This window comes from Acanthopagrus latus, chromosome 1, assembly GCF_904848185.1.
Source record: "Acanthopagrus latus isolate v.2019 chromosome 1, fAcaLat1.1, whole genome shotgun sequence".
Taxonomy (NCBI): Eukaryota; Metazoa; Chordata; class Actinopteri; order Spariformes; family Sparidae; genus Acanthopagrus; species Acanthopagrus latus.
The window spans coordinates 28,157,983-28,177,487 of record NC_051039.1 but is presented as its reverse complement, the minus strand read 5'-3'; the positions used below and the strand labels follow the sequence as shown (position 1 = coordinate 28,177,487).

The 19,505-nt window shown below is 41.9% G+C and overlaps 1 protein-coding gene across 9 annotated transcripts in view; it reads right to left on the bottom strand.

Moving 5' to 3' along the window:
- The window catches only part of rptor (regulatory associated protein of MTOR, complex 1), a 182,220-nt gene that overhangs the window by 74,676 nt on the left and 88,039 nt on the right, over positions 1–19,505 (bottom strand). For 6 of the 9 annotated variants that reach the window (XR_005075259.1, XR_005075265.1, XM_037099484.1 and 3 more), the window contains exons 8-12: positions 18,238–18,297; positions 10,974–11,074; positions 7,936–8,080; positions 1,784–1,859; positions 880–990 (exon numbers count right to left, since the gene is read on the bottom strand). Coding sequence is in view for 7 of the 9 variants with exons in the window: in XM_037099484.1 (XP_036955379.1) it covers positions 880–990; positions 1,784–1,859; positions 7,936–8,080; positions 10,974–11,074; positions 18,238–18,297 (493 nt within the window). In the remaining 2 variants the exon portion in view is untranslated. The remainder of the gene's footprint in view (positions 1–879; positions 991–1,783; positions 1,860–7,935; positions 8,081–10,973; positions 11,075–18,237; positions 18,298–19,505) is intronic. The other 3 variants (XM_037099514.1, XM_037099528.1, XM_037099520.1) reach the window with 1 other exon arrangement.

Here is a 19,505-nt window from a genome sequence, read left to right as displayed (position 1 = left end):
AGTGTGGCTGAAAGTGCAGGGCCGGTGGTTTCAGAAACTATATTTTATTTGACACTCACAGTTGAATTATAAGACCTGACGTTTTACAATGTTATCCGCGGGGAATGAGTCTGTGAGTGTGTGTGGTTGAAAGATTAATAGAGATGTTGTAGATGCTGCTGGTGGAGAACTTGCAGTGCAAACAGGAACTGTTGATGTTTACGGGCGTCAGTGGAACAAGAGCCATCCATCAATCCTAGATAAACAGTAACCACCAACCTATACACACACACTTGCACAAACACAGTCAAATGGAGAGGCCTCTCCACCTCTGAAGTTAAGATGAACAAGTCTCAATTAGGGCAGGGCAATTTGGCCTCATTAGTGTGCTCACCTAAAACTAAGAATTGGTGTGTATTTGTAATTTTTTTAATACATGGTTTTTAAAGCATTTCATTGTGTGTAAACAGTGAAGTATACATGTATCATTTATCAATTATGGTTATTGCCTAATACAGTTATTATGTGTTACATGGGCCTTTTAGCCACACGTAACAATCTACAAAGGGAGAAAGTCCGACATGTTCTCCAGTAGCCCACAACGGACGAACTAAACATCGGCTCTACAAACGGACTTGCAACGGCTGCAGTGTCTGTGTTGTGTTGTTGTGCTTGTGTTTGTTTGCTTGCAGAGGTGCACCGGTGGGCTGGGTGGAGTTTTGCGGTCACAGGACGGAGTTCACACACAGGCACCTGCAGCAGGTTGATAATCAGCCCTGCTTTAAAGCCCGGGTCCTGCTGCCAGATGATTTTGTTTACCTCACGCGGTACATGGCTCAGTCGGCAGCGTATGCTAAGACTTACTCTAGTGTTCATGTGTTTTCTAGTGCTCACTCTTACTTCATCTTCCTCTGTCTTTAGCGACCTCCTGTGTAAAGACCTGTCCGTGACTCCGCTCCAGTGTGCCGGCACCTCTGCAGTCCACCACCTGCCTTGAGCTCCTCTGAGTGACTACACAATAAGACTGTTATGTGAAAACCACTACTTTCACTGGTTAATAAATGAGACAGAAATTTCACTTGCATGCAGTCCTGTTATTTTAGTAGGGCCCTGTGTAAAATTCCCTGTTTTAAGATATATGCTCTGTGATTTAGGACACGTTTTAAATACTGGCCTATACCTATTTCAAGATCATCATACTCCACTAGTATTAAGTAATTTCCACCTAAATGAGTGACTTATTTTCTTGTTCCTTCGACTTTATTTTGTGTCAATGTGCTAAAATTAAGAATACAACAGAAAATTAATTAAGAAATATTTACTAATATTCAGTGTATTTGACTTATAACTGTGCTGTAGGAAGACTGATTTCAAGTAATTTGATCTAAAAAAAACATTTCAAACCTTTGAACATGTATCAAAGCCTAATCATGTCTAGACTGAAAACAACTTAACTTCTTGTCAAGTAAAGATATCTTGCTGCATGGACAGATATTTTCCCTAGTATGAAGTCATTTTCTCCTCAGATTTAGTGTTTATTTCTTGAATTTAGGTCAACCTTTTGTGCAGTGTATCTGTGCACATTGGACAACATATATGCTGATACCGATATCTATGTGATGCCAACTGCCAATATTGACCATTTTGATAAATCTGCGGCTCTAATCATGATACCGGATACATATCTCAATATTTTAAAATTTCCTCACAAGCACCTCAAAGGTGTCAGGACTGGCTGACAAAAGGAAAAGACAACCGAGACACACACACAGACACACACACGCACACACACACGCACGCTTACTCTGAAGGCGGTGCCCTCCTCAATGATGGTAGGCAGCTGAGAGAGGCAGATGTCCACAGCAAGGTCCCATGCTTGCCTGTTGAGTGAACACACACACGCACACAAAGCACATTAGAATTTCCACACACATTAGACATAACAACTCTAAAACCCCATATACTTGTTGGAGTTTTAAAGCCATCTCATTATGACCTGAAGCAACACAAAAGTCTTTGGTTATGTTTCTCTCCCCATCCCACGACTCATTCTCCTCAGCTCACCCTTTCTCCCTCCTGTTCTTCCCTGTGCACATACACCTCCTCATATTCCCTGCCCACAGATCCTGGAGAGGGCAGCAAGGCACCTTTAATCCCCTTCTAAACACCCGCGTTCTCTCATGGTCATCATATCTAATTCATGGGGTTATGTAACTCACATCAAACCGTATCGCAGCCTCTCTGGTCTTTTCGGTCTGTCTTTCTTTTCTTCCACTCTCTGGCTCCTTTTTCTTGCAGCAAATTGAGCTCAGGGCCTCGACGGGGCTTTTTCCTCTCAGTTAGCATGAGTTAGGGCTCGATTCATGTTCCCAGTAGATGCACTGCGATGTAATGATGCTGAGCGAGTGACACAGAGTTCACCATGTCTGAGACGCTTTCCGCTGCTTAAAACTGCTTTTCCCATTAGCTTGGAGCAGTGTAATAGAGTTGCACCGCACAGTTTTAAAGGAGCACCAGGTCCACTGCCATTATGAATGTGTAGTGTGCAAACATGCAGTACATTGTCTAGATAAAGGAGCTGTCCAATTGGAAACCTGGGCAGGTGGGTATGCTCGCGCCATCAACGACAAAATGTCAACAAAAGGCAATTTATTCAAGCATTCATGTCAGTTGGTTAAAGTTCAGGCTAAATGGAAGAATTTATACACTCAGCTGCTTCTGTGGCCGGCAGAACATTTAGCCTTTCAGCAAAAATGTCAACAGTGCAGAACAGACCTAGTGAATTATTAAGAACAGGTGTAACACTTTATGCAGTTTTTTTTCTGCCATATAAAGCCTGATTTTAGAGAAATTAACCCATGTGAAATTTAGAGTGATGCGTACACACTGGTTGAAACTACAGTAAGCCAACAGATTTGAAGCAAAGATATCTACTCAAGGTGATTTATTTGTCATTATACAAAAAAGGGGTGCATAAAGAAACTATAATTTGTAAATCCCTTTACACGACACAAACATCGAGCATATATACAGTTTTTAGATACAGAGTAAGAGTAGGTAGACACGTAGCACATTCATAGAATTTTCATCCCGATGAATGTAAAGAGCAGCAATAACATTAAAAGTTCAACATGAGATAAACACTATAAATCAACGTGGACTGTGCCTGGGCACCAAGCATCAATAGAGTCAACACCTCTTCTTGTCCTGTGCTCTGTCAGCCTGGAACACGCTCCAACCACCAAGTGCAACAGTTTCATCTGAGATGCTGTGGTAGAGACAGATCTCTGTAAAGATGTGGGCATCTCTGATGTCATCATCTTGGGGCTCTGGTTTCCCATTGCTTGGCCAGCCTGGGTCAATTTATCAAATTCATTTTCCTGTGACCAGCCCAGCCCAGCCAGGAGCAGCCTTAAATACAAGCTGGATTAGCATGGCTCTTATCCCGACCCTCTAACTTCTCCGGCCTCGGACGGTTGGGCTGGTCAGGTTGGATGTGAAAGAGGCCGTGGACGAGTTCACTGCACTCAAAAATGTAGCTACATTTGAAGAGCTGCATCTGCACGCGCTGCTGTTGGAAACTGTAAATGTATGTATTTACATTACATTAAAAAATAAATGCATGCTGCTGCTGATTTTTGGGATGCTTGTTTTTAGGTGCACATGTCAGTGCAGTATTTGTCAGTGCACAGTCAATGCTTGTTTACAGCACGGATTCAAAATCACTAACATACAAATGTACTAAGGTCCAAGTGGTATTTGTTAATTGGGAAGGAAAGTCATTTATAGATTGGGGCATTATTAGGTTGGGAACACAAAAGCTCACAACCAAAGGTAATAGCTCTCAGAATAAATCTGAGATATTACTGGGAAGGCATTTGATTAGAATGATACAGGTCAAAGTTTTTTGATGTCTGACACAAACGTCATCTCTCCCTCACACTGGATATTATTTTCTTCAGCATCTCATCTATTTAGAGCTTCCTATGCCATGACGAGACCTTTTGTAAGAACAGTACAATGCAGTCTCATCTGATTTTGATTAATTTGATTATGTAAGCTCTCGTCTTTGTTTGTGCGACCCAGTATTACCTTGTGCCATTGGTGTTCGAATATTATCTGTTTCTTTTGCTTCATCATGGCTCATATCTGCCTTTAATACCCCATCACAACTTGACTGCACAAAAAAAAAAAATTCTAAGAAATGCTGAAGAATGATCTCATCTTGCATTTTGTATTTTTTGGTGATCTTGAGCGAGGGACAATTGTAAAAAAAAAATGTTCTACCTTACATTTTCTTGTAATTAAAATAAATATTTGAGGGTTAAATAAACTTTTTGGTCCTAATATACAGACATTTCTAGAGGTATTTTTCTAGGTTTCATAAGTTGAAGCGCAGAGAGTCTGAGTGTAAACTTGGCTAACAAAATATCTCTCCCCGCTGTTGTTTATGTAATCCAACACCGAGGAAACAAGCAGATAGAGCATTCTAATTCGCGAAGACACGCTTGCAGGGAGGAGGCTGCTGCACCGTGTGAGATGACAGCGTTAACTCACACGATGCCTGCCAATATGAATGAGTAACTCATCACCAAAACCTGTGTGTGTGTCTGTGTGAGAAAGAGAGGGTGTGTGTGTGTGTGTGTGTGTGTGTGTGTGTGTGTGACAAGGGGACAGCGACAACAACAGAGGAGTGTATGGGACCAGTTGGCGGCTGACTAAGCTCTTTTTTTCCTGTTGCCTGCAGAGTGGCGCAGCGACGCACACTCACAAACACATATATACAGTAGACGCACACACTCCCACACTGAAACTACCCACAGGGGAGTCATCAGCCTTGGGTTTATCTGCTCTCCCCTATTCTGCCCCATTTGAATAACAATTGCTGTTTGTGTTGGGGCACCTACATCAATCAACAAGCCCCCAAACTGCTTAACTCCCCCTCTCCATCGTCCCCCCCAATCTATGCTGATCCCAACTTTTATTTTTCCACTCGCCTTTTATCTCTGGCACTTCCATTTTTTATTGTTCTCTCAGTCTCGTTTCCCACACTCTTAAAGCACCTTTCTGTCGTTATTCTGTCCTCCTTAATACTGCATGCGCTGCTGTGAAACAAAGTGCAACCCCCAATTTCTTTGGCAGTAAACAGCGCAATATACCCCCAATCTAAAATAATAGGCCGCTACAAGCTAGAAAGAAAAGGTAGTGCTCGCTCAAGGAGCAGGGAGCAGTGTTCTTTACAATAACTGATGCAAGGGTGTTACACAACAAGTCTCTCCTCAAGGCAATGAGAGTCAGATAGCGGTTTTTTTTTTTTTTGTTTATTTCCAACATGAGCCAGATAATGAGTGGGAGAGATGGAGGGAGGCATTTATAGCAGAACAAGAAGAGAAATGATAAAGTGGAAGAAGTGTTTGTGTAACTAAAGGGAGATAGATGATGGGATAATGTTTCTTACACACTGTGGAGGAGCATGTAAAGTCAGTGGCCAACAGGGAGGTCTTTTACCACATCTGTGTGTGTGTGTTTACAATGCTAGTAATGAGAAAACATGGTCAAATCAAAAAGATGGCAGAAAATGTAAAACACTGTGAGAAGCCTTGTTCGGCGCTGTGTGAGTAAAGAGCACAGCACTCTTAAATTTGTGTCACTGAATAATTGACGGAGAAAACTTTTTTGTGGACCACTATGGCTATGTATTTCAGTACCACTGCTTTTAACCTAAATATGCCACGTCTACCACAGCTAGATATGTCTAAAATGTCACACAAAGTCTTTTAATAGCCCCCAGAGGACAGGTATCTTCCACTTTCAGTCAGAGGTAGGGGTGGGTGGGTTAAGGCAGCAGGGCCTCGACTCCCCATAAAGCTTGCCTTGTGTCTGTCTGTGCAGCATTCAGGTCGGCCGGGGCTGCTACAAGTGAGGACACTGTTATAGCTGCTTCCATTATTAAGCAGAGAGCGACACGTACAGCAACACCGGCAACAGTCAACATGTAGAAATAACTGAGAAACACAAACATGGACATTTATACTTAGCATGAAGGAGGTGTATGCATATGCTAGAGGGCCAAAGCAAGTAAAAACACCTACATGTCTTGGCTCGCACTTCCTCGACAGTGTTTATTTTTAACAGTTGTGAAAGTAATTAAAGCGTTTTATTTTGTATCTGTTTCACAGAATGAAAGTCGGTTCAACTGTGGGGAAAAAAGGTGCATTTGCTGCAGCTGGCTTAAGTATTAAAATGACTGCGGCTCAGGAGGCAGAGCAGTTCACCCACTAATCTGGGGGTTCGAGCCACAGATCCCCCGGCTGCTTGTCGAGGTGGCCTTAGGCACAATACTAAATGGAATGATTGAGCACAGAAGTATCGTGGAGTGTTTTGGTCAGGAAGTGCTGTATCGTTTCCTGATGAGCAGCCTGGCACCTTGCACGGCAGCCTCTTGCCATCAGTGCACGGATGTGTGTGTAAACAGGTGAATGTGACAAGTGCTGCAAAGCACTTCGGGTAGTCAGTAGACCAGATGATCACTGTATAAATGTAAGTCCATTATCATTTAACCCTTTTGGCCTATTTTTAAATGAATTCATTAGTGGCTGTTAATGAGAAGTCACGCTCTACATCTGAGGTCAGACTATGATGCCGGCAATAATATTGTGTATAATCCTACAAGCATGATACTTTCTTGCTGACTGAGAGCAAACTTCCTGTTAGCACTGTAGCAGGGGTAAAGATTACAATATTAGCAACCTGCGCTAAAAACAAAAATATGTTTGTTAACTTTGGTACTGACAGTCTGGTGACAAGATAAATATCGTTGTCATGCCTATATAGTCATTGATCCAGGATGGTTCAAGCCTAGCTTAGCCCAAACAACTGGTCAAAGCCTCCAAGGTAAGGGTAAAATCTCAAATGTTAACTGTTAAAAATTTTACTTTTCATGTTGTTGTAACTGTAGGCAAGCAAGGTGGCCACTCAAACATCTAAGGTTTTGTTGAGAGTCAGGGAAGCGTTTGAAGCGACAGTGATAGTGAGATGCTGCATAGAGCCACCAACCCCAGCTCTTACTGGTCAGTAATTGGCTCCAGAGGGTAAGTCATCTCCTTGTAAAACCAGTGCATCATGTTTTCGATACACCCATGCTTAAGTCACAAGATATAGTGAATTCAGTAACACAGTGGTTCGCAAATTGGAATTCAGGCCCACCCGGGGTTACATTCTGAGATTCTTATAAAATGCCAGGTCCATGATCTAATCCGTGTCAATTTGGTGATCCTTAATGTTCTGCAGTGGAGGATAGTGTAACAACACTGGAGTTGGTGGAATTCACATTTGAGGAAAAACAAGTTAGCAGTCAGCCCCAGTCTTAGTCATGCCAAGCTAGACTAAACTTGTTTGAGACCAAAGCCTGTGCTAAATGCACACAGCTAAAATTGATATCAATCTTCTCCTCTGAGGGACCGAAAGCTGATGAACACATTTCTTATAATGTTACAGTATTCCTTTAAGCCTGTAGACTCTATAGCGGCACAGTTGGCACTGCTATAAATATATCACTGTGGCAAACCATAGTCTGTTCTCAAAATTACATACAAAATACAAAAAAGGAAAACCCTCTTCTTCTAGCTGCTGTCAACAGCTTAACAAGCCCAGAGGCAATTTAACATTTGTGTATAAGTGATCATATTGATGGCATTTTGTATTCTCTTGATGGCTTTTTAAAAGTAAACACTTGCACATTAAATATACATACAGTGCCTTTCCATCACAACACTACCTCTTGTTTCATCAAAGAATGTGTCGGTTAGAAAATCTGTTCATCCCTTAACTTCAGTGAGTGTGAACTAAAAGCAAAGCTTAGCGGATGACTCTTCCTCTTCCTCCTGCCTTCTGCTCCACGAGACAAAGGACATCTGTGCATGTGTGTACATGAAGCTCTGTTGGTGTGTTTCTTACCACATGGCGTGCATGTATGTAGGGGGCAGACGAGGACTGCTGACCGGCGTGCAGTTGTACGACCTCATTATCCTCTCTGCTAACAGGAAATTGCGGAACAAGCTGGCCACCAGCAGGTCCTGACGAAACAACTTCTGGAACAGATCTAAAGACACAGAGATCGAACAGAAATGATCCATCATGTCAGGGACACAAGAGGGCGGCGGATGAATAACATTAAACAAAGACGTGATTACAAGTGAGGAAAATGAGGGCAATGAACGACTGAACGTAAATCAAACTGGGTAAAAGAGAGAAGTTAAATGAGAAAATCTGACATTTTAGAGTAAAACAGGGTAGCTGGTGTATAAGCTTAGAATACAGGAGGACAGCAATATGTAGATTAATGTGATGAGGCAAGGTCACGTTTTCATCAGCTCATCAATGTATTCACTAATTCACTCTAATAAGGCCAGGCTAATCCCGCACCAATCTCCATTTTATGACTGTGGTTCCCGTTTGTGTGAGGGAGCGAATGTGTGTGTGTGTGTGTGTGTGTGAAGGATATTATGTGAGAGACAGTGTTTGACAACTCATGTCCCTACTGTATGCATTCCACTGTTTAAATGTTGAAGTGTTTGCGCCACCCGGTGTGTGTGCCTGTGTGTGAGTGTGTGCGTCGGTGCATATGTGCGAGTGTGTTTTGGATTAGGTGCGCGGCGCCTTCATTACAGGGATTCTTTCTGATGTGGACTGCTTCATTAACAGCAGAGCCCCGAGGTTTTAAAAGGCTTCGGCAGCCATCAGCGTTGTCACATTGCTATTCTAGCTGGGATACAGTTTGTCTCTGGGGAGTCTCAGTGTGAGTGAGTGTGTCAGTGTGAGTGTATGTGTTGCATACGAGAGATAGGTGAGCAATGAGAGGGAGTATATGAGCTGTATGCTAAAAGTTAAGTAGGTGTCAAAAAAGGAAGATGGCAGAGTTTTTTCCTCTAGCCCGGCTGAGCCTGTGGGTAATGATTAGTTCCAGGCTGTGTGTGTGTGTGCGTGTTTGCGTGTTGTGAGCATACAGAGTGTATGTGTGTGCATGGTTGTTTTATGGTCTCCAAATCATGGTTAAAATGATACCCCCAATTACTGAGCTGGGTACTCCAAACACAATTAATCTCCATTTGAGGAGCCGACCTGCACTGACTGCACTTCTGGCATTTCATATCAACATCTTGACTATTTTCAACCACTGGGGATGTTCTTAGGTTTTCATACTGCTGATGCCTCACTGCTGCAATGGTCTTACGAGGCGCCCTAATTTGGACTCCCTGAGCTGAAACACACAGGTCATTTCATTTTTCATCACTGGCTAGACATGTTGAAATCGAGATTTTTTTTAGTTTCACAACTTCAGTGTGCCATTAGCTGTCTTCAGAAGTCTGTGTTTCCACCACCTTCAACACCAGTATGAACAGCGTTCTTGCATGTTTGCTTTTCTGCTTTAAAGCAAAATTCCAGTTCATTACAGATTTATATTCATTTTGGGTCTAATAGTTTTGACCAAAGTAATCCCCAGTTCTGAGAACACTAAGACATGGGGTGCTGTAGTAATGAGTCCTAAAACCCTTGGTGCTAACTGATTTCCAGTTAGCATTTTTGCTCTTCCAGTTCCCTTGTCTCAAAGTCAATGAGATCTTTGAATGGTCAGGTTGGCACAGGCAGACATTTACAAGTTTTGTTCTACGAAATAAAATACATCATTAAGCGTCCTTCAAATGAATTATAAAGTGCTCACATGTCTAAATCAGACAACAGAAGTTGTCAGGAACATTAAACGTCATCATGCCGAACACAGAGACTCATCTGCTCACTTTAGTTACTAACTCGTTACTAATTCTAACACAACAACATGCATGATGATACATGTGTAGTAATTGTATAGTAAGGTGGTTAGTGGTGGTGACGTACGACCACAGTATAGTCTGTTTTATAGGCCAACATTAGCTTTTCAATTGTTTTTAAGCTTTGAAAATCATTAAAGTAGTGTTCATCTGTGAGGATTATCTTGCTAAACACAGCATGTAAGTATCGTAACCTTGTGTCACAGTGTTACTGAGCCACAAGGTGAGTTTATTTTCTGTGATAATCCAAAATCCAATTCAGTGTTCCCAAAGGCTTTTTGTCGAGGGAACCATGTTCACTTCTGTGTTGGCCTACAAAAATACTTTATCCCTGCACAACTCTATCGCTAAAACCCAGAGGGTCCCAGAGGTTGAGAAACCTGTGTAACTGACCGTTTGCTAAACCCTGCCTCCTTAGCTAACGCCAGGTTTTCTGTTCTCACACAAGAGATATACAGCTAACAATGTCGGCAGTGCCACAATCCATGAAACAATGGGTTGTTGATTTCAAAAAGACGTAGACATAGACAAACTTGCCTTTCCCTACTTACAATTGTCAATTCTGATGACTGAAATGAAAACTTAATGTTTGGTTAAATACATGATATCATGCTAAAAGACTGAGGCTAAAGCTACATGTCATAAACAAGAGATGTAGCATTGCTATCATATTGTAGTGTAGAGCTAGATAGCACAAACTTTACACTGTATTGTACTCAGGAACAACAGTATTGTAGCATTACAATACTGGCATTGCCAGAGCTGCTGAACACTGTGATATTACTCTACACAGGGGGAGCTGTGGGGATGCTACTCCTCAAACCTTTACTATGTAAGTATTTCTCTTAATCCTGCCCCGACCACACCAGTTCCAGAGGTAGGCCAATGAAATGCTATGACTGGACAGTTGATGTTAGAGGGAGGGGTTTAGTGAATGGTCAGCTGGCTGACCAATCCTATTTATTGCTCTTTTAAACCTGTTTTAAGCTGTATCACCAGTGACTTTGATGAGTGCAATGGTTTCATAACAATGTAATAGCAAGATGAGACCCAAGTTGTAATAAACTGATTTGATTCTATCAAAGTGGGGACAATAAAATGTTGATACCTGTTTAAACAAATTAAACCGTGCATCCCTATCATGTGTCTGTGTATGTAAAGCCTCACCTCTAGGCAGCACATTCCAGGCGATGGTGTCGGTGATGGCCGTGAAGATCCAGTTGAGCTCTCCGAGAGGAGTGCGTCTGTCGTTGAGCCTGCCAGGGATCCTGCACCACACACAACACAACACAGATGGCACAGTGTCAGTCGTGCTCACTGTAAGTCACATGGCTGACTCAGGGCACAAAGTGGCAAACTGCTCGGTAGTATTACCACAACACATCTGAAGAGATTTACATTTACAGGCACTTAGGCACTTACTCAGAGGGAATAGCAATGAGTTCAAGTTTGAATATTCATGCGTGCATCGACATTCATAACCGCACAGGAGATACTGAGACACACAGAGAAACATCATGCACGAGCAGAGAAGAATGAAGCATTTCGTTGACGTACTGAAATCTGACATTAAGTGTATCATAAGTACTCAACCATTACAGCACAGTATGCACATAGCTGTATATCAGTAATGTGTAATAAAGGATAATGGGATGTGTATACCTGCGTAACATCCATCAGTTTTTACAGAGACGCCTCAACTCGTAGTCTGGCACTGCAGAGTTTAGTTCTATTGTTATTTTCCTTCCATGGGAAGACAGTGGAAATGAGATTGGGGAAATCTCTTTCAGTTACAGCCCAAGATGGTGTGACAATAATCCCTCAAGCAAAATGGGGGAAAAAACCTTTACCACACCTAGGCATCTGCCTTTTAGTCAACACTGTGTAAAACAATGAGAGAAAATGGGGGCTCAAAGATATTTCAGGTAATCCGAACAACAAAATCATTGGTGTCCAAGGAAGAAAAAGGGAGGAATATGAATGTATGTGGGGAAAGGACAAATGAGAGAAAGCACCGCTAAGCACTACAGACAAGGATGAGTTTGCATGTGTAAGAGACTACAAAGGTAGAGAAGATTAGAGGATAGGGAGGTCACTGATTGTATTGTCCGGTAGAGAGGAGGGATTCCCCTGTCTCTGCATGGACAACACTGTGTGCTGCTCGCTCCCTTTATCTCTGAGACTGGTCACAGTTGAAGAGCAGAGGAACCTGTCAGTGTGTGACTTTGTGAAGGAAATCTTTTGTCACGAATCCAAAAGCAGCACTGCGAAAATATCACATAGTCACAATAGAGCAGCTCGGCATGACTGGGTCAAAAATTCTGACATTTATTGCACAACAGTTGCAGGCTCAAGCGTTTTCTTCCAATTTTCTCTCACAAATGTCATCACCCACTGTCACTTGCAGAATTTAGTTTCCACGGTGGTTTTATCATCATTAGTTGGTGCACTGGAGCAGTGCAGGGAGCACGTCTTTGTCTTGTGACTGAAGAATGCAATATAGTTATTTACGTCATCTGTCAATAAAATAGACTTTATTATATGGTGATACATAATTTGCTAAACACTTAGAAACCACTTTAGCAAACTTGTGAAGTCAGTAAGCAAATGACCTCTTACTACACTGGCCCAAACCTAAGTGACAAATAATAGCAGGTCTGAAGCTCCTGGCAGGTACAGTCCTGCTGTATAACTGTGAAGGCCGGCCAGCTCCTGAGCACTTTGAGTGCTTGCCAAAGGTGTTCAGCAAGTCAGCACTAAGGATGAACACTCAGCAGTTCATATCCTTGCTCAGTGTCCAGCGTAATATATTTGAGGAGTGAAAAGGACGGTGTATTGGTGAAGGGTTGGACCGATAGATGGATGAATTGCTGGACAGGCTGGAAAAATACCCTCAGAGCTTTCAGTTGTGCTACATTGGTCTGTTTCACTAAAATTTCCAGCAATACTTGATACTGAAATACCTTTTTATTATGTAAAGCACCTACTGTATACTCTAGTTAGTTAGTTAGTTAGTTAATGCACATGAATCCAAATGAGTCGTTCGTACTGCTCATTATGGGTGTAAATCTTTGGCAATCTCACAGTTCGATTTGATTTAGATTTTTTGGTGTCTGATTTTTTAGCAGTTCTTAAAAGAAAATGATTCATGATTCAAAATTGATTATTGATTGAACAAATTGAAGGGGGTACTATTTTCAGTCTCTAACTCCAGTTTATTGTGTGCTTAACCTATAATTGGGCAGTCAATCCATTTGAACTAATTTGGTTGAGGGTTATAAGGCGTTAGACGCAGAGCAGTCCTGCAGGCTGCGGCGTTAAGACGTAGTCACATGCCAAATCTGCAAGCTTTTTTGGCTGCGTGCTCCAAAAGCCCTCTGCTTGTATGATCTTTTTTCTGTTTATTAGTTATATATTTTACATTTTTGAAAATAGAATTGGAGCAATTGTCTAGAAACACTTTTCCACACACGATTGTCTTACTCCAATGCCCATCCAGACCTGGATATGACTAAAATCAAATGACATGCTTTTCCATAATGCATAGGAACCCAGAAATATGAGGGTACTTTCTCATGGCTAATACCTAAGTGTAACCTCAGTCGGATGAATAGACAAAGAATTAAGATTAGACAAGGTCACAAATGCCTCTGCCGTATGAATACACTCTTACTACAACAAGGAGCCTCATCTCTACCTCCTTGAGGGTTGCTGCAGTGACGTCTCTGTGGAGCGAGGGCACGAAGCATTTGTATCTCCTTGGCAAGAAATACCCACAGGTGTCATCGCAGCGAGGTGATTCCTTAATGGAGTTTAACTCAAGAGAACCCCTGGTGAGTAGATTGCCCTACGGGGGGACTGTGGAAGACTTCGAGGGCGGCTGAGAACAGAGATCAACCTACAACACTTGTGTCTCGTGAGATCACTCCGTTTCTTTCTTTTCAAGACTGTAGTGGATGCAGGTAAAATCCACGTGCACTTGCTGTCGTGACTTGCTTATCTAAAAGGCTTTTGTGATTGGATACGGCCAGAATGTGTGTTGGATGTATGTGGGAAGTGGAGACAGAAGGGTGCACAGATGGAGGAGAGACAGAGGAATGATGAAATTAATAAACAAATCCACAGCTACTAGATGCTGACATTATGCTGAATATGGTCTGCCACAAAGGCCTGTAACATTTCAGGAGAAATGAGTGTATGACACGTGCTTTCCATTTGTGTATGACCTTTAAAGGTGTGACTATGTGCCCAGTGAGTGGACAGCAAGTGTAATGCCCATTAGCTGCTTGCTTCTGCCCACGAGTAAAATTTGGACAAAGCCAAAATGATGAAAAAGGAACAAAGCTGCTTTGAGTACTATTTGAGACCAATCATCCTCGATGCAGGCTTAACGATTCAACGATAATGAACTGCCATGCATGTCTCTGTTGAAGCCTCCAAAGAAAAAGAACCTGGCTTGAACTGTGTGTGTTATTGTTGCTAGGATACCGCAAGGTCAGCTGGAAAGTAACTGTCAGTGCAGCTCCAGATGTGCTACAGCAGCTACCGGTAGCTTATCATGGCTCACTGTAAAAATATGGTTGCCTTAAACGTCATGCACTTTAGTTATGCTTTGCCAGGAAAACACTATACAGCTCAAATGGTGAAGGTGTTAGCAAACCTGCGTTGTCTCTTTTATACATCAAATAGACACAAAGAGGTTTTAGCTTTCATCGGTCTTATCTGAATTATTTTGTTTTTCAGGTGATTTGCAGAGATAATCTTTCGAATCTCCTTAACTTTTGTTTTTATCCGTGAAACAGGTGAGGTGGCAAAATGTTTTTGTGCTTGGAGAGAAAAAAAAAAACAGATGGAGAAAAAAGTTTTGACAGGTGCAAAAAACCGACTTTGGTGTTTATTTTGTCTTTCTGATTCAACCACACAGAGAAAACGACATGGTTCAGACTTGGATCACCAGAATTGTTTCCTCCAATACCTGTCAGGGCTTCTGCATGTTTCTGTATATCTGACAAATAGTAAGACAAATATAAAATATGTTTTAAGCTTTCTTCGATCTTCATTAAGTCCTCAGAAAAACACTGCGCTCTTCAAATGTTTGATGCTCTGCTATATCCACCAACTAACTGCTCATTTTATCTGTCTGTGCAGTGGGTTCATCAGAGTTTTCAATAAAAACAGCTACCTGCTGTGACTGGAACAAGGTTAATGAGAGAGGTGTTTGTGGGTTAGATGTTACACAGAGCTGGGGAGAACTGCGGTGCTGGGCGAGTGCATCACAATGAGCAACACTTTAAGTCTATGTAGTCATTTGATTGATATTTTTCTAAAATCTTTATATAGTCAGAAATTCATCAGTATTATAAGACCTGCACTCATCTGGTCACAAAAAACAGCTGATTCTGAGACATTTTCTGTTGTGATGAAGCATCCCTTCAAAAATGTCTGACTTCAGAGCAGGGAGGTGAGATGGCATACAGGTATAGCTGCATTTTTCTTTTATGAGCTCTGAGACCATCCATTATTTAACTCCGAGGGACATCAGCTGAGTCAACATTCAGCCCTCTGGACAGCATGTTAGACATGCAATGAACCAAAACTGCAACTTAAGCATCAGAGATCCCAGCAGCCCCCACTGACTAAAAACAAAAGCACTCCTCCAGACATGTTCAGAGCTGCTGAAACATCAAGAGTGAGACCAAGTACTTTTCTCTCTTTGTTTAATTGCAGTATCTTAATGAAGAAGACTCTGCTTTTCTATTTACCATTGATTACAGTGTCCATTGATATTTCAGACTTTTTTTTTTCCTTCTGAATGAAATCCCACTTTTAATATTTTCTTTCCTTGTGGGTCAACTCAAGGTCATGTATCTCATGAATCTGATATTTTATTAATGGTTTTTCAACACTGTTTGGAACTGACAACGATCGAGCACACAGACCGATACAGAAAAGGTCAGCACTTTGCTGCTGCAGAACTCCTTCTCTTAACCTTACTGGGCTTTCCGTATAATATCCTGCCTGCTATACAGTATGTCTGAAGCAGACAGCTAACATGGGGAGCAGAGCACAGGATCTTATAAAACATGGCAGCATACCTGTGTTGACCGTTTCACCCTGCAGCCTGAGGAGATTCGTTCTCTCAGGGAAAAGTGATGTGTTTTCTGTTTGTCATGTCGCTGCTGCACATACCCAGAGGCTGATACAAAGATCAAACCAACAACACAGTGGAATTGCATTGAGTATTACTTTAGCATGCCTTGGTTAAGAGCTGACTTCATTCAAGCCTGGCATGTGATTGATTAGCGACTGCAGCTTTGAATTCAGATGACAGTTTCTTGGTCTCTACCAGAAACCTTTTAGAATTCAACTCTGGAGAAGCACCACTGTTAAACTGCCCTGTCTCTGAAGTTTCTGATCAGTGTTTAACTCATGCCTGACGGAAGAATGAGATCACGTTTGAAACACTCTCCACAACGGCGTCTCTGACGTATGTGGCTCATAGGACGTAGGTCATAAATTACTTTCTCCCGTCTCCACGGAAGCCCATTCTTTATTCTGGTGAGACAAGTGATAAAAGATGAAGAGGACATGGGAGCCTGAGCATGAATGGAGAGCTTCAATGTTGTCAAACCCACCCACTGATGTTGTGTGGCTGTGAAGGCAGAATGTGGAATGAAAGTGAAAGACAAATGCAAAAAGGGAATATTTCTTCAAAGGTTATCGTCATCGCTCTAGTGGTTTCTCTTCCTGCACTGGGAGTCACTGGGCAGTACGTGTGTGCGTGTGTGTGTGTGTGTTCAGTGCTGGGGCATTTCCTGCATAAAAGGCTAAATTTGGCAGAAATATAGATCAAATATAGTTGATAAGATCCACGAAAATAAAAGCAAGCAAAAAAGAGATTAATTTTTAAAGATAATAAAGTGGTAAAACATGAACAACAGTGACAAAAAGTGTAAGAGGTGCGGAACATGTTCCAACTATGGAGAGCCCACTTTAATCTCGTAGAAGCATGGAAAGCAAGTTGAAAGAACACGAGAACTATCCGCACATGATCCAACCCTGGCACTGAACCAAACAGTGTAATAAGCGTATTTGTAAAAATGCTTAAATCAGCCCAATGACTACTTAAAGGCAGTCCTCTAACCGAGATAATTCAACACACATGGGCAGAGAACAGTGAGCTGTGTGTGTGTGGTATGTTAGTTAACTGCTAGCCAGTAGCTTTTGAAGCCTTTGTACCTGTCTCATCATCTCTTCCATTGTTATCCTCGTTATTGTCAACAAGCTCTCACTTAAGAGGAATTACATTTTGTGTTATAGTACACGTCTAAAGGTAAAAGTTTGTCCGTCATCCATTTTCTCACAGTTGACTCGTTTGTTAATCTATTTAAAAAAAAAAGCACACACTACTACTTGGAACGGCCATGCTCTCATTTTAGTGTAGATCATCAGATCAGATTTACACAAGGGAAAGGATAAGAAGTGTTGAGTTTTTTAAGCAATCAGGAACAACAGCTGATCAAAATGGAAGCAGATCAAAAATGGGGACACTACTTACTAAAATAGTATAACATATAATGTAGGTAAAAAAAAAAAAGACATTCCTGATGCCTGGAATCTGGAGACTCACACACACAAACACAGAAAACAGCTCTTGAGGGCACATGGAGCAGATGAGCGCAAATCGTCTCTGCACAAACCCTCAATCAAAAACCAAAAAACAATTAAAGTCAAGTGGAAGGTACAGGTGTGCTGCGCGTGCGTGAATGAGCTGAAACCACAGTCTGAGCAGGGGAAGAAAATTCACCTTTAGCAAACACCATAAACAAACCGCTGAGACACTTAAGAAGATATTTTTTTTACATCTAGACATAACAGTCGGCTTTCAAGTTACCTACTTCTTCTAAAACCAAGTCACCTCAACCAACTTAGATTATGGTTGTTATTTTTACACTCCCCTGCACGTACAGGGCAAAAAGGAAGAAAAGCCACCCCTGACTGTTCTGTGAAAGTACTAAAACTTTGGATATGACATCCATATTGATCGCTAATATCTGAGAGTGTGTGCCTGAGAGCAAGAGACGTTCTGCGCCGAGCCGCTCGGCACCCAGAGGTTTATTGAAGAACTGTGGAGCTTTAAATCAGCCAAACTACCACCGCTTTGGCTGCAAGGGGGAAACAAAGGCAGAGAATTATACCTGCAGGATGGAAAACAACAGAGAGACAGCTGACAATAAGGGGGGAGAGCAAATGAGACAGACAGGAAGACAGACAGAGAGAGAGAGAGAGAGAGACAGGAGGGAAACTGAATAATGATCTCTGTAGACTGCACCCTCCTGACAGATCGAGACAGTACGAGGGGAAAGAGCTGCGACAGAGAGATTTTTTTGTTTGTTTTCTTTTTTTAGGATGGCGGTGAAGTGCCACTTACTTCTCGATGAGGTCTAACGTCACCCCAGGCACCAACTTGGCACTCTTCTGCATACAAAACCTGGGGAAAAAACAGACAGGGAAAAGCTGCTGATAAGAATTGGAAAGAAAACAAGAGGTGCTCAAAGAACAGACAAAGCAATAAAAAACGCTCGGCCTCTACAGTGCACGTTTTACGACCTACAAGAGAAGACAATCAACGGGTAAAACACTCACATGAAAAATGAGAGCTTCAGAGATTACAACCACTGAGCACTTTGATAAGTGTCTTTTGGCTGAGTTACAGCCAAAAGTGGAGGGGCAGGCAGTGGGAAACGCACAGTCGTATTTTCTGGAGCGTCTGGCATGGGGGCTATTGTTTACCGAGCGCGGTTAGCTTCGACAGGTCAGGCCAGCTGTAAGTCACAGCAGGTTGGCGGTGAGCCTCGACGCACACTGCGAGTAATCACACACCTGGAGGAGAGCAGGTGTTTGTGTGTGTGTGTGTGTGTGTGTGTGTGTGTGTGTGTGTGTGTGTGTGTGTGTGTGTGCGCGTATGTGTGACTGTGTGTGACTGTGTGTGCGACTCTGTGTGTGTGTGTGCGCATGCGTGCACAAAACAAACTGCAGGGAATGAAAAAAGCGACTGAGATTACACTGTAAAAAACAGTGTGGTTAGTTTGTTCCTTGATAAATGCTAATATCCTCCTTCTCATGGCTGATACTGATAATATTGCAGATGATTTCGCTTTTTTCTCTTCTCGAAAAATAATTCTTTACCTTTAGTTCATTCACACCTACAGGCAGAGAGGCTCAGGTGTAGTAGGCAAAGATGGATGATTTAATATTTCATAGCTCGAACACGATTTGTTGTGTTAAAACTCAGGTGTTGTGTAAAGACTATTACCCTCCTCTCCGAACCCTTGCAGAACATCCTTCAAAACTGTAAAACATTTAATATTTGACTCTTTAGTGTACACTTGTTCAAGTCAGTTAAAGCAATTTGCCTTCATGTTATCAGCTTTCCCACTATCAAGCCAATATTCTTTTAAATATCATCAGTGCTGTTTAAAGCTGAATTATTTGTCTACCTGAACTGCTAGATGATCATATCCTTCATTGGCTAACTGTGCGGTTTTGTTCAAGTCAAATATGGTACAATGGTTTTTAGGCTGAAAAGGATTCATCACTATAAGTGACATTACTTATTGAAATTTGACCCACTGAACATGTAAATATAACAATCGGACCAGCTATAAGACATAAATAGTTTAAAAACATAAAACGGTG